Source organism: Elephantulus edwardii, unplaced genomic scaffold, assembly GCF_000299155.1.
Source record: "Elephantulus edwardii isolate Elephantulus edwardi_28Jun2011 unplaced genomic scaffold, EleEdw1.0 scaffold00005, whole genome shotgun sequence".
Taxonomy (NCBI): Eukaryota; Metazoa; Chordata; class Mammalia; order Macroscelidea; family Macroscelididae; genus Elephantulus; species Elephantulus edwardii.
In genome coordinates this window covers 5,205,034-5,217,937 of record NW_006399755.1, presented here as the reverse complement: position 1 = coordinate 5,217,937, position 12,904 = coordinate 5,205,034, and the positions used below count along the sequence as shown (strand labels likewise).

Here is a 12,904-nt window from a genome sequence, read left to right as displayed (position 1 = left end):
ATACTCAAAGTGTTTACTATGTGCTGGAAACCTAGACAGACTTCATAGTAATTGTGTTATTTATCTCTTCATCTGGCAGAAGAGATGAGACGAAGGCAGGGCTCCAGCAGCCCAGGTCAGGCCAGACCCTGTGACCTGAGGTTTTGAGGACATGTGAAATTGGGTTAACCCCATTGAAAGAACTGTCTGGTCAACCTTAGAGGCCTGAGGAGGGCTAGAGGTGCACAGTAGGTGAGTAAAGAAGCCCCCCAGGAAAGTGCCTCCAAAAGGGAGGGGACCAACTTCAGTGTCCTCACCCCCAGGAGGCCAGCTGGAGAACTGGAGGTGGGGAAGGAACTTCAATACCACCACCATCCATGTTTCCAGCCAGTCTCTGTGATTTCCAATTAGCAAAGAGCAACTCTCCCCTTTCCCCTCACTAGCCTTCTGACCCCGGGAAAGTTACTTTTCTCTCTGGGCTTCAGTTTCCACTAATATGCACAGAAGATTAAGCTGGGTCACAGTTAGACAGGAAGACACTTGGAGAGCTTCCCTAGTCAGTGGATGAGTATTGGGGCCCTGACAAGAGACCCTGGGGCACTCCAGAGGCTGTGTCCTAAAGGATAAGCAGAAATGCGCCAGGAGCCTGACAGGTATGGGACTGGGACCCTGCGGAGCATCAGCCCAGGAGATGGTCTGTGCTTGTGTATCAGGGTGTCCTCAAGCCTGGATGTTGAACCTTCTTGCAAATCCGCATCCCCCCTCCTCCATCTCTGCCCGGAAATAGGGTTTAAAATGTTGGATCCTGGGACCCCAACAAACCAATAAAGTGTAAAAGAATGTGCGAGGCCTTGCGCCCGCCACACTCCCAGCCCAGCGGGGAAGGCGCGCCCCAAGGAGCTGGGGTGGGGGTGGGGAGGGCAGAGGTGGGGTGAGGGGGCAAGGACTGAGCGTTGGAGAACTCGTAATTTGAGGGAAAGACACCAACCTTGGGAGAGTGAGAGACAGCAGGGGGAGGTGTCCTGAGAAAGAAATCGGGCTTCACGCTCCCCCCACCCCTGCGAATTTTCTTCTCGTTCAATGAATGACCCAGGGTTACCGGCCCCGGTGCACGGGCTCCTCCCGCACTTTCTAAGCGGCTTTGGGACTCTAGCCCAGGCAGAGTCCGCCCTGGAGCCCAGCGCTGCCGTCCCCCCGCCCGCCTCCGTGCGGTCCCCTGGGCCACGAGACCCTGGAGGCTCAGAGACGCCGGCCACTCGCCTGCGGTCACACAGCGCGCGGAGGCTAGGGAGGCGCCGAGGTCCGCGGCTGCTTCTCGGACCCGCGGCTTCCAGAGCCCCCCAGATGGAGATGAGAAGAAGGAAGGTTCAAAGAAGACCACCTTGTGAGTGCACACCTTTCGCGCTGTCCCGGAACCTGTCACTCGCCTGGCGCTTTCTTACGACTTGGCCGCGCGCCTTTCCGCGGCTGGTCAGGTCACCCGGGCTTCCAATCCCAGCACGGAAACTGGGAGAAAGGACTTAGAGCGAGCGGGAAGCCGGCTCTGGAATAATACACTCTGTAACTTAACGCTCCTGCCAGAACCAGTTAGGCGTTGTGGTGGGTGAAAAGATTCCACTTACAGCCACGTAAAATATTGGAGAAATGCGCTGAACAAACAATAAGAAAACGATACGCTTACTAATGCACATTAAAGTCGTGCAAAAATAAAATCATGTGTCCAACATGCAAATACCCCTTGTTATCAAGATGCATTATCTCCTTGACATAAACTTCTGAAGGTAGTTTTATTCCAAATTACTGAAGTTAGTTGGGTTTGTTTCTTTTTGGTTTGTTGTGTTGTGGGGTTTGTTGTTTCACTTTCTTTTGAAAACAGATGATACGATTTCAAAATATTAATTTTAAAACTGTCCATGAGAATTTTGAAAAAGAAGACTCTTGAATAAGAAGAAGGACTAGTTTTTTTCGCTATTACAAAACTACACTTCTTAAAATAACGAGGCTCATGCAAGAATGACTGTCTGAAAAAGAAATGTTGAAACAATCTGAGGCCACCTGATTTGAGAATTGAGTCAGTGGGGAAAGGTGGGTCATTAAATAGTGCCGTGGTAACTGGCTAATAATCACTTGGGGGTAAAAATCAAGATAGCCTATTTCACACCTCCCACCAAAATTAATTTCTAATGAATTTGAGATAGAAATGTAAATAATGACAAAGTGCTAAGATAAAATATGAGTGAATACTTTCAGGAGATTGAATTTGGAAAATCTTTGTTAAGTATGATCCTGTAAACCACATTATAATGAACAGTGGCCATATAATTTTTTAGAACTTCTGTAGAACAATAAGGACAAAAGAGTACAATAACTTTAAAAAGAACAAAAATATGGTCCAATAATCATAGCATGTGTGGTATGTTAAGTCAATAACTGTCCATAATATACTCATTAATATAGAAACAGCTAGTTATATAAATTAAGGAAAAGATAGACCATTATTTAAAAAGCAAAGTACACATACAGAGAATTACACATATATAGTCAAGATACACACAAAATACTGTTTTCCCTACTTTAATTGGCAGTTATTTTTAAATCAGCAAAATACAGCTTATAAGTGTATCCATTGATTCAACCATTTCTGAGAACTGACTATTAAACGGGTAGCCACAAAATAGCCTTTTTTTTAAAAAGCCTCTGACCAAGTAATCTTATTTTTAAGACTTTGTCATAGGGAATAATTAGGCAAAATCACAAATAATTTAATTAATTTTAGCAATGTTTATTATAGCTGAAATTGGAAATGAAACATCTATTAATAGGTAATTAGCTAAGTAAATTAAGACGTATTCATACAATTCAACATTAAGCAATCCTTTAAAAAGGTTTACATTGACGTGAAAAATTGTTCATCATATTTGTAAGCAAAGTAAGCAGTCAAAACGGTATTTGTTTTATAAATGCATGGCACAGCAAAGTTTCGAAAGATATATTCCAAACACGCTTTGCTGAATTGTCTTTCTAATAAGAGGCCTTACTTTGTTAGAAGAAATGACAGTGTTTCCATTTGGGAAATCTAACATTCCATCCAGGGACTTCCTCTGTCCTCTGTCCGTCCCTCAGACCCTGTGATCTGATGAGGAGTCACAGTGGGTGACCCAATGGGTGACCATGTGCTCCTTTAGACGAATGCCCAGGAGCCCATCATAGTGGACTCCCGAATCCCTGGCACTAGGGCCTGGCTCCACTAGGTGCTCAGCGAATCCTGTCGCGCACATGAGTGAATCACTCAGGCCTTCGTGTTGCGTGGATGCGTGAAGAATTGACTAAAACCCTGCTGCCTCTAGATCTGAGATTACCCACCCAGAACTGAAGGCAAGGAAGAAAAAGCCCGGGAAGAGAGTGGGATGGGGTTACTGGCTTCCTTGGGGCTCAGCAGCGCAGTGGCCCGGGCGAGTTATGTCGCTTCTCTGAACTTGGCCATGTCGTCTGTGAACGTGGGGCGTCACACCTCCCCCAAGGACTGCCTGCCAAGAGCGACTGCATACGCTAAGCGCTTAGCAGGGTGACTGTACACAGGAGGCACTCAAGGATACAAGGAGGGAGCTTAATCACAGGGTCTCACATTTTGATGGGTGGAGGGAGGGTTTGGTAAAGGAAAGGGGAAAGATCTGGTGTGAAAAACAAGGTATACGAACTTTATGAACTTTGTAAGTAAACCAGTATAAAATTTAAAAAATTAAGTGTGCGTAAATAATTGGGCGTCTGGCAACACTCTGGCGCATTTGGCCTAGGCTCAACCAGAAGCTGACAGAGACAAGTAGCCCGGGACTGGAGGCACTAGGAGACAGCCTCCCTTTTGCGCGGGCCCTGTAGCCCTGAGCAATGGATGCAAAGTGAGGCAGGTGGGGCTCCGCTGGAGGGGGGGGGGGCGTCCTGGCTGGGAACCGGGACAGGTGGGCCCCTCCCTGGGTGGGTGCCCAGGCAGCCTCGGCCAGTCACCCCACGAAGCTCCGGGGAATGTGCGGAGCATCAGCGTTGGGTGCCAAGGGCACCTGAGACTCCGGGGCTCCAGACCAGACTCGTCTCCAATGCGGTGTTAGTCAGAAGAGCTGGATCAAGTCATTTCTCATGGCGTCTCAGTTTGCTGACCTGTAAAGTGGGATAATAGGATCTGTCTCAAAGAGGTGCTGCTGAAAGCCCGGAGGGAAGCGCGAGGCTCCCGGGACCAGCGCTCAGAAGCAGAGCTGCACCAGAGACAGAGACTTCATCTCCAAAACCCTGCAGGGAGAGGTCCGTGGCCTTGACCTTGGTCTAGGCCAGATCCATGACTTTGACCACTTCTGTGGGCTGGTGGGGGGCGGGGCCGCGAACTTATTCGAGCTTCTCCGCGTCCACCCCGCGCACTGACGGTGCAGAGGACAATGTCCGGTGTCCCCGCGTCTGGGCGTGTGTACGCGTGACCGCGCGAGCGGCCGTGCGGGGCGGGACGAACCCTCCAGCCCGCGTAGACGCGATCGCCCGAAGGCACCGCTCCGCTCGCTCAGCGCCCCCTTCGCCGGGAAAGAGTTTCAGCCCAACTAACGGAATCCGGCTTGGCCAGGGGAGGGACGCGGGCGGGAGGGGGAGATTCCGTCCCGGAGCCACCGGTTTGGGGATAATTACTTTTAATGTCAGAAAGATTTAGTTTAATATCATCTCTATTAGGCTGCCGGGAGGGTAATTAAACGGGACGCGGCGCAGCCGGCAAACAGATGGCGTCTGCTTGCTCTGAGGCCGCGGGCAAACAGCGCAAAAGTCAGCGCCTCGCGGGTCCCCCGCCAGCGCCCCCGACCTGCTCCTGCAGAGCCATCGGATCCTCGCCCTCGACCCCCGCCCCCACATCGAACCCCAGCCCCCTCCGAGCCCTCAGCCCCAACCCCAGCCTCACAGGGGTCTCCACCAGGGCCGCCCCTTTGGACCCCACCGCGGCCTGGGCGGGGAGTGGGAGACTGGACCCACCTCCTATGTGGGACGGGGTGGGTTTATGCGACAAGGCGTTCACCTCCACTGCCCAGTCCTTGTCATGGCAGAGGCCTGGGTAAATGATTCTCCACTAAGAGAAAGTGTGTGTAGGGACCCGCCCTTTCTTTTTGCTGGAGTCATGGGGGAGGGGCAGGCCCAGGTCTGGGCGGACCAGGGACCAGGACAGGGCACCATGTATGAGGATCTGCTCGTGTCTGAGTGTGCAGTCTGTGGAAGCCTGGGTGTGAAGTCACATTCCACGTGAATGTCCCAGGTTGAGGACACTTTTATGACTGCGCTATGAGGTCAGGGAGGCCAGGAGAGCTTTCTGGGTTGGAGGAGAGTGCATGTCCCACTGATGGTCACTGCATGCGGTGTGAGAAGGAAGATATACTTGCGAAGGCATATATCCAGGTTGGAAGTCACGCAGGAATCGGGCTGGGTCCCTCAGCCTGAGCATGCCGTCCTATCTTCCGACCTCCTCACTGCAGCCCACATTTGGAGAATCTCTCCCCAGGCTGCACCAGGAGCCCTAAGATCTCTGCCATATTAAAGGTTAGGATTGGACTGCACACACCACCACCACCACCCGTCACCTGAGCCAAGAGGGTCACTCTGGCCCTCCCATTACACGTTAAGGTACATGAGTACACCAACCTCCTGGCACCGCAGACAGGCTGTTGGTTCCTCAGTCCTGTGGGACTGTGCACGACAGAGAGGAGCGGCACTGCGGGTGGCAGGGGACACAGTCTTTTCTTTTGGGTCTGACAAGAAGACATGCCCCCTTCTCTTCTCCAAAAATAAAAAAAGAGGCTTCTACAGTCAGCGAGGGATCCAGTTCCGAATTAGGTTCCAGGCTATGACCTCCTCGGTTTCACTTCAGCTGCACTTCGAATAGGGTGAGGGAACTTGACCCTATGTCTGACCTAAAAAAATATTGTCGGGGCCACTGCCGCCTTCACCAAAAGTTTGGAGGGTTTGTCAAGCTTCTTTCGTTTTGGTTTCAAAAGAATTTCCAAAACTCCTATCCAAGGGAGCGAGGCGTGTAGATGCCTGGCATCCCCGTGCCAGATCTGGCCTTGGCCGGCGCTCCTCCTGCGCCTGGGCGCACGCACTTTTCGTGTTTTCTTGGCCTCACAATCTCAAAATACTGGAGCACAGGGTCTGAATTCCTGCTCCTGGAAGGCACATAATCCCCTAGGAAAACCTTAACCCTCAGCTCTGCTCCAGTGACCCCCAGGAGAGCTGACCTCTTTCTCTTGACCAAACAAGTTCTTGGGATCCAATAAGTGGAATCTATTGGAAGCCACTGGGTTTTTCATATCACATCGGAATTATGTCGCTGAGTTTTTCATATAATATCAGAATAGAGCATGCAAGTGCTCTGGGCAGGGCCAACTTTCTGCAAATTTGCAAAAGGACTCTAAGGGGTTTACCTTTGATCTTTATTCCCAGGGATTGGCCCCTTCTCCCGTAAGGGCCAGGTTCTGCGGTGGGGCTCCCACTGGCTTGACTTTCCTTCTCCAACCTCGAGCCTCGAGCGTCCATGTCTGCTGGGCTGGCACCGCAGGGACCAGCGGCCTTGCCAGGCGGGAGTGGCTTGTGTCTCTAGGCCTGGGCGCCCCTACAGTCTGCGCGCCCAGCATATCCGCCCGCGCCCGGCCCTCGCCAGACCCCTGCGGCTCCAAAGAGCAGCGTGAACACACCAGCAGGAAATGAAACGACAGAAAAACTTTTTTCTTATTAATTTCACAAAACTTTCTTATTGCGAAAAATATATTTTTTTTTAAAAATGTGAGTAAGAAAACATAAGCACAAGGGAAAAACAGGGAGGAAAAAAAAAAAGAAAGAAAACCAGAGATAGAAAGAAATCGAGGGCGACCCCGCCCCAGGACTGCGGCATTCGTTCCAGATGTTGCCATTCAAAAGTGAAACAAAATCCGAAACCTGTTACCTCTTCAGCGGAGCAAGTCGTGACGTCAGGGCCCGAAGAAGGTGAAAGTTAAAGACTGCTCCTGGGGGCCTCAGCGACCTTGTGCCCTGCCCGCAAAGATGGACAGGCGGATGCGCGTCCTGTGTCCGGGAGGTCCTGGGGAGAGAGAGAACCCAGTCTTTTATTTTCGGCTTTAAAAGTTATCCATGAATTTAAAACAACGACAAGAAGAATCCAAATATCACTGAAAAGAAATGGAGCTGCTTGGAGAAATGCGGACCGAAGAGCGCAAAGCGGACGGGCGGGTGGGCGGGGGAGGGGCGCGGGGGCTGCGTCGGGCGCAGCCAGGAGGTGAGACCTCTTTTCTCCAGGTCTCCGTTAAGAAAACGAAAATCCTCAAAAAGTCAGACTTACCCTCCGTGACGCCCATGGTATCAGGACTTTGAAAATAAGAGAGCCTAGGTTTAAAGGCGACAGAGGAAACCCCAAACCATCAGCCCACAACTATCCCAAACACATTGGACTAGGGAACATGCCACAGCAGCCGGGAGGAGGTAGGAAACACGGTCGTGGCATTTATGCCATTAACACCCTCCCTTCTCCACCCCTGCGCTCCCGTCCCACCCCCACCCCGGCCGCGGTAATTGAATTGTCACCTGCCCCCATCCCACCCCCGGCCGCCAGGGCCACTAGGGAAGCTCGGCCTTGCCAAGCGCCCCTGGCCAGTGGGAGCAGCACAGCCGAGCCCGCGCCCCAGAAGCCGCGGGGTTACACTCGTCTACGTAGAGAGGCGCACCGGCCACGGTAATTAGGCGCAATTCACACGCTCTTGGGCGCACGGAAACTACTTGTCACGATATTTTCAACGCTCCTCCTCGCCCATTTTTCCCCCCCTACTCCTTCCCTGGTGCGCCCCCGCCCCTCCCCAAGGTACACAGTTAAGCTTTTGGAGTTTCGAATCTTTCGGACACTGTAGAATGCGGGGCTCCCCGGGCGCGGGCCCGGCCAATCAGAGAGCCGGCTGCCTCCCCTGGCCAATGGCAGGCGCCACATTGTTGTCCAATTCTGTCTAATGGAGCCCTAAGGAGCAACAATAGAGCGGGCGAGCGGCTCATTGAGAGTCTGGCAGCGCCGGGCAACTGGGCCCCGGCTGCGCGCGGCGTCCGGCGCGCACCGCAAGGGGACGCGGTGCGGCGAGGGCCGGGTCGTGAGTTCCAGCCCGCTAGCCCCACGCGGACCCCCAGTTTTGATTTCTGACGAAAGGGCTGGCCTGCGCCGCGTTCGGAGGGGTCCGGAAGTTAGGACATGGTGACCGAAGGAGGGTGACGTGGTCAGATAAGGGGTAAAGGGCGAAGGGGAGAGAGGCCGAGAACGCCAGCAAGCAGAGCTGGGAGGCGAGTGCAGCGTCAGCGAAGGAGGAGGATCCCGGAGCCCGAGGCAGGTAATTGAGGGCCCGAGAGAAAGCAGGGAGCCTGGTCGGCCTGAGGCCCCTGAAGGGGAGGCCCTGACCCTGCAGGCCAGAACGATTGCGCGGCCCCAGGGGCAAAGGGGTATCGGCAGCGCGCATGGGGAGTGTGTCTGGGATTCGAGAACGGGGTCTTCAGGATCCTCAGGTCCTGGTTCCAGCACAGTCTGGAGGATCCATAGAAGGCCAGGGTGGAAAACTGGGACCTGGGCCTGCGTGGGCCTTTGGGGCTGCGGCCGGCTGGTATCCTGACGTCCTAGCGTGGCCAGGTCCAGACTGAGTCCTCCTCCTTAGTGACTGAGGCCTGCTGGACATCCAAGACTCCAGAACCCAACCACGAAACTAGAATAGTAGACCTGCGAACGTGGTCTCGAGGGGCCCCAAGGTGGGGAGGGCGTGTCAGAGGCCTCCAGCCGTAACCCGGGGTGGGGGAGGGGTTGGAAGGGGTCAAAGAAATGCACGGAAATTCACTTAGTGTCTCCCTTCCGCGATGCCAACTTTTCGCAGAGCACTTTCTTCTGGTCTACCCCTTCAGATACTAACCAGGCACCATGGGCTGAAATCCGTTCCCACTCCAAACCTCTGCACGCGGCTGTTTTTTTCTGTCTCACAGTCCTCACCCTGGCGTGGACATTAGTTCCCAGAACCCAGATCAGCTTGGTTTTCACAGTTTTCTTTACCCTTCCAACTTATGTTTGGTTTGTCTACCCAAAGAAAGTTTCTATCTGCCTTCTCTCAAGCCTCTTAACAGCAATCTGCATCCTCCTTTTCTCCCTCTTCTTTGGAAGACCGCGCCACCGAACTTCTAGCCCTCACGTTTCTACTGTCCCAAAGCCACCCAACCTAACTCGGCCTCCTCGCTCCGCCTCTATTCCCTATTTTCTCTACTTCACCTGAGACCGCCTCCCCCTCCAAAAAAAAAAAATACCAAAACATTACAGGCTCAACTGGCTGAACTAAATTTTTCCTTTCCTCACCTTTCCACCAAACTAAACATTTGGTTTGCGGTATTTCAATCTTGGTTATCAACCTGTTTATTGGGCCAGAATTTTCTTTCTAACAGGAGTTGCACCAAATACACATTTCTCTCTATCCATTTCTTTACAGTTTATCCAAATTTTTCAGGCATAGTGTTTTCCTTCAGATCTTGTGAATTTCAGACTTGACACGTCTTTTCATTTTCCCAGCGGAATCACTATTTCAAATGGAATCTTACATCTAGCGTATGAACCTCATATATAAAGAATGGTTCTAGGCCGAGGTAGTGAAGGGGTCGTTTCAGGTAGGGGAATGGGAAAGGTTGACTTCACAAGGGGCTCTAAAGGCACCTGCCCCAGTAATTTGGCAGCTAACAGTCAAATTTATGCGAAATGTCCATTTTCAAGGCTCTGTTGCTGGAGTCTACGCTTCAGCCTAGCGCACTGCACATGCCTCACCGCTGGTTTCTCGCCCTTTCCCATCCCTTTCCATCCTATTCCTCTCCAGGTCCGGCCATGGAGCTGCGCTCAGAGCTGCCCAGCGTACCCGGCGCGGCGACAGCTGCAGCGACAGCAACAGGGCCTCCAGTGGCCTCGGTGGCATCAGTGGCTGCGGCGGCGGCGGCGGCCGCATCGTTGCCAGTGAGCGTTGCTGGAGGCTTGCTGCGTGCTCCGCCACTGCTGCTGCGGGCTGCAGAGAAGTACCCGCGGACCCCCAAATGCGCGCGTTGCCGCAACCACGGCGTGGTGTCGGCGCTCAAAGGCCACAAGCGCTACTGCCGTTGGAAGGATTGCCTCTGTGCCAAGTGCACGCTCATCGCCGAGCGCCAGCGCGTCATGGCGGCACAGGTGGCGCTGCGCAGGCAGCAGGCTCAAGAGGAGAATGAGGCGCGCGAGCTGCAGCTGCTCTACGGCACCGCCGAGGGCCTGGCGCTGGCCGCCGCCAACGGCATCATCCCGCCGCGGCCTGCCTACGAGGTCTTTGGCTCCGTGTGCGCCGCGGACGGCGGTGGCCCAGGGACGGGCGCACCTACGGGGGGTGGAGGCGGCGCGGCCGGCGCTGGGGGCGCAGGTGAGTTGCGGGGCCAGGCCCTTCCGGACGGGGACGGAGAGAAGGAGGCTAGGGGCGCAGGGTCTGGGGTTTGGCTTCTGGAACCAGGAGGATAGAATGCCCTTCTCCCAACGCCTAAGCGCCTGAGTTCACCGCACGTAGGTTGAACTCGTAAAATCTGGCGCAAGTGCAGTTCTTTCGTCCCTTTCTGATCCTTGTGCATTTTACCCCTACCTCTGTTGGCCAAATGCTTTCTTTTCGCTCCCCTCTTCCCAAAGTTAGACAGATCTCGTCCCACTCCGCTTCGCCAATAAAGGATCATTTTGTCCTTGACTCTGCCCCCCCCCCCCAATCTACATTCCACCTTATCCTTCCCCCTCTCTGGCCTCCCTTTGCTTCACCATACTGGCTTATCTTACCTACTGAAGACACTCTCATACCTGCCTGTGTGATTGTTTTCCTCATATTCTAAAGACCCCATGGAAAACAGCACTCTGCGCCTTTCTCCCTCCTCTTGTCCTTAATTTCTCAGGGTACCCAGTCTCTTGCTTCCCTGGGTGCCCTATCCTGTTTACTTTTCTCCTGCCAAGGCCTGATTCTAGCTTTCTCTGTAGAAAGAGAGGTAGAGGGAAGAACTTGTTGGATCATAGTTTTGGAAAAGTGACTTCAAATAAGGGCTCTTCTTTTTTGTCTGTGGAGAGACCTGGGACTTCCAAAATTCCCAAGGCACCTACCTCCCTTGCTGGGTTCTGTACCCAGAGTAGGAGTTACTCTTAGAACCACAGAGGTCAAGTCAAGTCTTCTGTACAGCAGGTGGGAGTGGTGTTAACTTCTGCTTGAACCTTAGACCAGACCCTGCTCAATGCAGGATTAGGAAAGAGAGTCCTGGGTGAAAGTGTTGGGACCAGAGGTGGGAAGAGGGGCCCTTGGACACCAAGATGTCCCAGTGATTGGAGTTCTGAGTACACACACAGTATTCTGGGTAGAAGAGTCCTGACAGGCAGGGAAGAGAAACAGAAGCTGAATCTGCACTGCAAGGAAGGAATGCTTGGAGTCCAGTGAGTGCAGGGTGGAGGGCTCCCAGAAGCAGGACACGGGAATCCACAGGGCTGGGGAGCGGTGGGGACCATCACCTCCTGACATTCCATTCCTTTTTCTCTCCTCCTAGAGGCCAAGCTGCAGAAGTTTGACCTTTTTCCCAAGACACTACTGCAGGCAGGCCGCCCAGGCAGCCCGCAGCCCCCACTGGGGAAGCCATTATCCCCTGATGGTGCGGACTCGGGTCCCGGGACCTCATCCCCCGAGGTGCGGCCAGGCTCTGGCTCAGAGAACGGCGACGGCGAGTCATTTTCGGGTTCGCCTCTGGCTCGAGCTTCAAAGGAGACAGGTGGCAGCTGCCCGGGCAGCGCTGGCCCCGGCGGCGGTGGCGAGGAGGACAGTCCCGGCTCCGCCAGCCCTCTGGGCTCCGAATCTGGTTCAGAGGTCGACAAGGAAGAGGCCGAGGCAGGCCCGGCGCCAGGGCTGGGCGGAGGGCCGGGACCACGGCAGCGGACGCCGCTGGACATCTTGACGCGCGTCTTCCCGGGCCACCGGCGTGGCGTCCTGGAGCTGGTGCTGCAGGGCTGCGGCGGCGACGTGGTCCAGGCCATCGAGCAGGTGCTGAACCATCACCGCGGGGGACTGGCTGCCGGCCTGGGCCCTGCAGCGCCCCCGGATAAAGCCACAGTGGGTGCAGCCGCGGCCACAGACGACGCGTGGCCCGGTCGCGTGGACGCGGCAGCCGCCGGGGGGCCCGGGCTGCCTGCGCCGCTGCAGGCCGGCCCCGCCGCACCCCCTCATCACAGACCCTTGCTGGCTGGCGCCATGGCGCCCGGGGCGCTGGGCTCACTGAGCAGCCGCTCGGCCTTCTCACCTCTGCAGCCCAACGCCAGCCACTTCGGCGCCGATGCGGGCGCCTATCCGCTGGGCGCGCCCCTCGGCCTCAGCCCCCTGCGACTGGCCTACTCGGCGGCGGCTGCGCACAGCCGCGGCCTGGCCTTCATGGCGCCGTACTCCACAGCCGGCCTAGTGCCCACGCTCGGCTTCCGGCCGCCCATGGACTACGCCTTCAGCGATCTAATGCGCGACCGCTCGGCCGCCGCCGCCGCAGCCTCGGTGCACAAGGAGCCCACCTACGGCGGCGGCCTGTACGGGCCCATGGTCAACGGCGCCCCTGAGAAGCAGTAGGGGAGACGCCTGGCCCTCCCGGGACGCCCAGCGTGCGCGCTTTGAGCCCAGCCGGGATCCTCCCCGCTCCAAAGTGGCTTTGGGTTTTGGTTTGGAAGGTTGGTAGAGAGGGTTGAGAAAAGGGGAGCAGCTACAGATGCAGATGCCCTCGGAGGGGGTGCGTGGCCTGGATCCTCATTTCCCCACTCCGGGCCGCCGTGGGGAGCCCCCTCCTTAAGGCTTCGCAGCTCCTCCGAAAGCTTCTCTCGGTTGTGCGCACCCGCCCGCAG

The 12,904-nt window shown here is 55.1% G+C and overlaps 1 protein-coding gene across 1 annotated transcript; it reads left to right on the top strand.

Annotated features, from left to right (window-relative positions):
- The first annotated feature begins 9,791 nt into the window (after positions 1 to 9,791).
- LOC102850762 (doublesex- and mab-3-related transcription factor A2-like) lies at positions 9,792 to 12,657 on the top strand. Its single transcript, XM_006879660.1, has 2 exons — positions 9,792 to 10,430; positions 11,578 to 12,657. The coding sequence occupies exons 1-2, from the start codon at positions 9,809 to 9,811 to the stop codon at positions 12,633 to 12,635; spliced, it is 1,680 nt and encodes a 559-aa protein (XP_006879722.1). The 5' UTR covers positions 9,792 to 9,808; the 3' UTR covers positions 12,636 to 12,657.
- Positions 12,658 to 12,904: the final 247 nt, after the last annotated feature.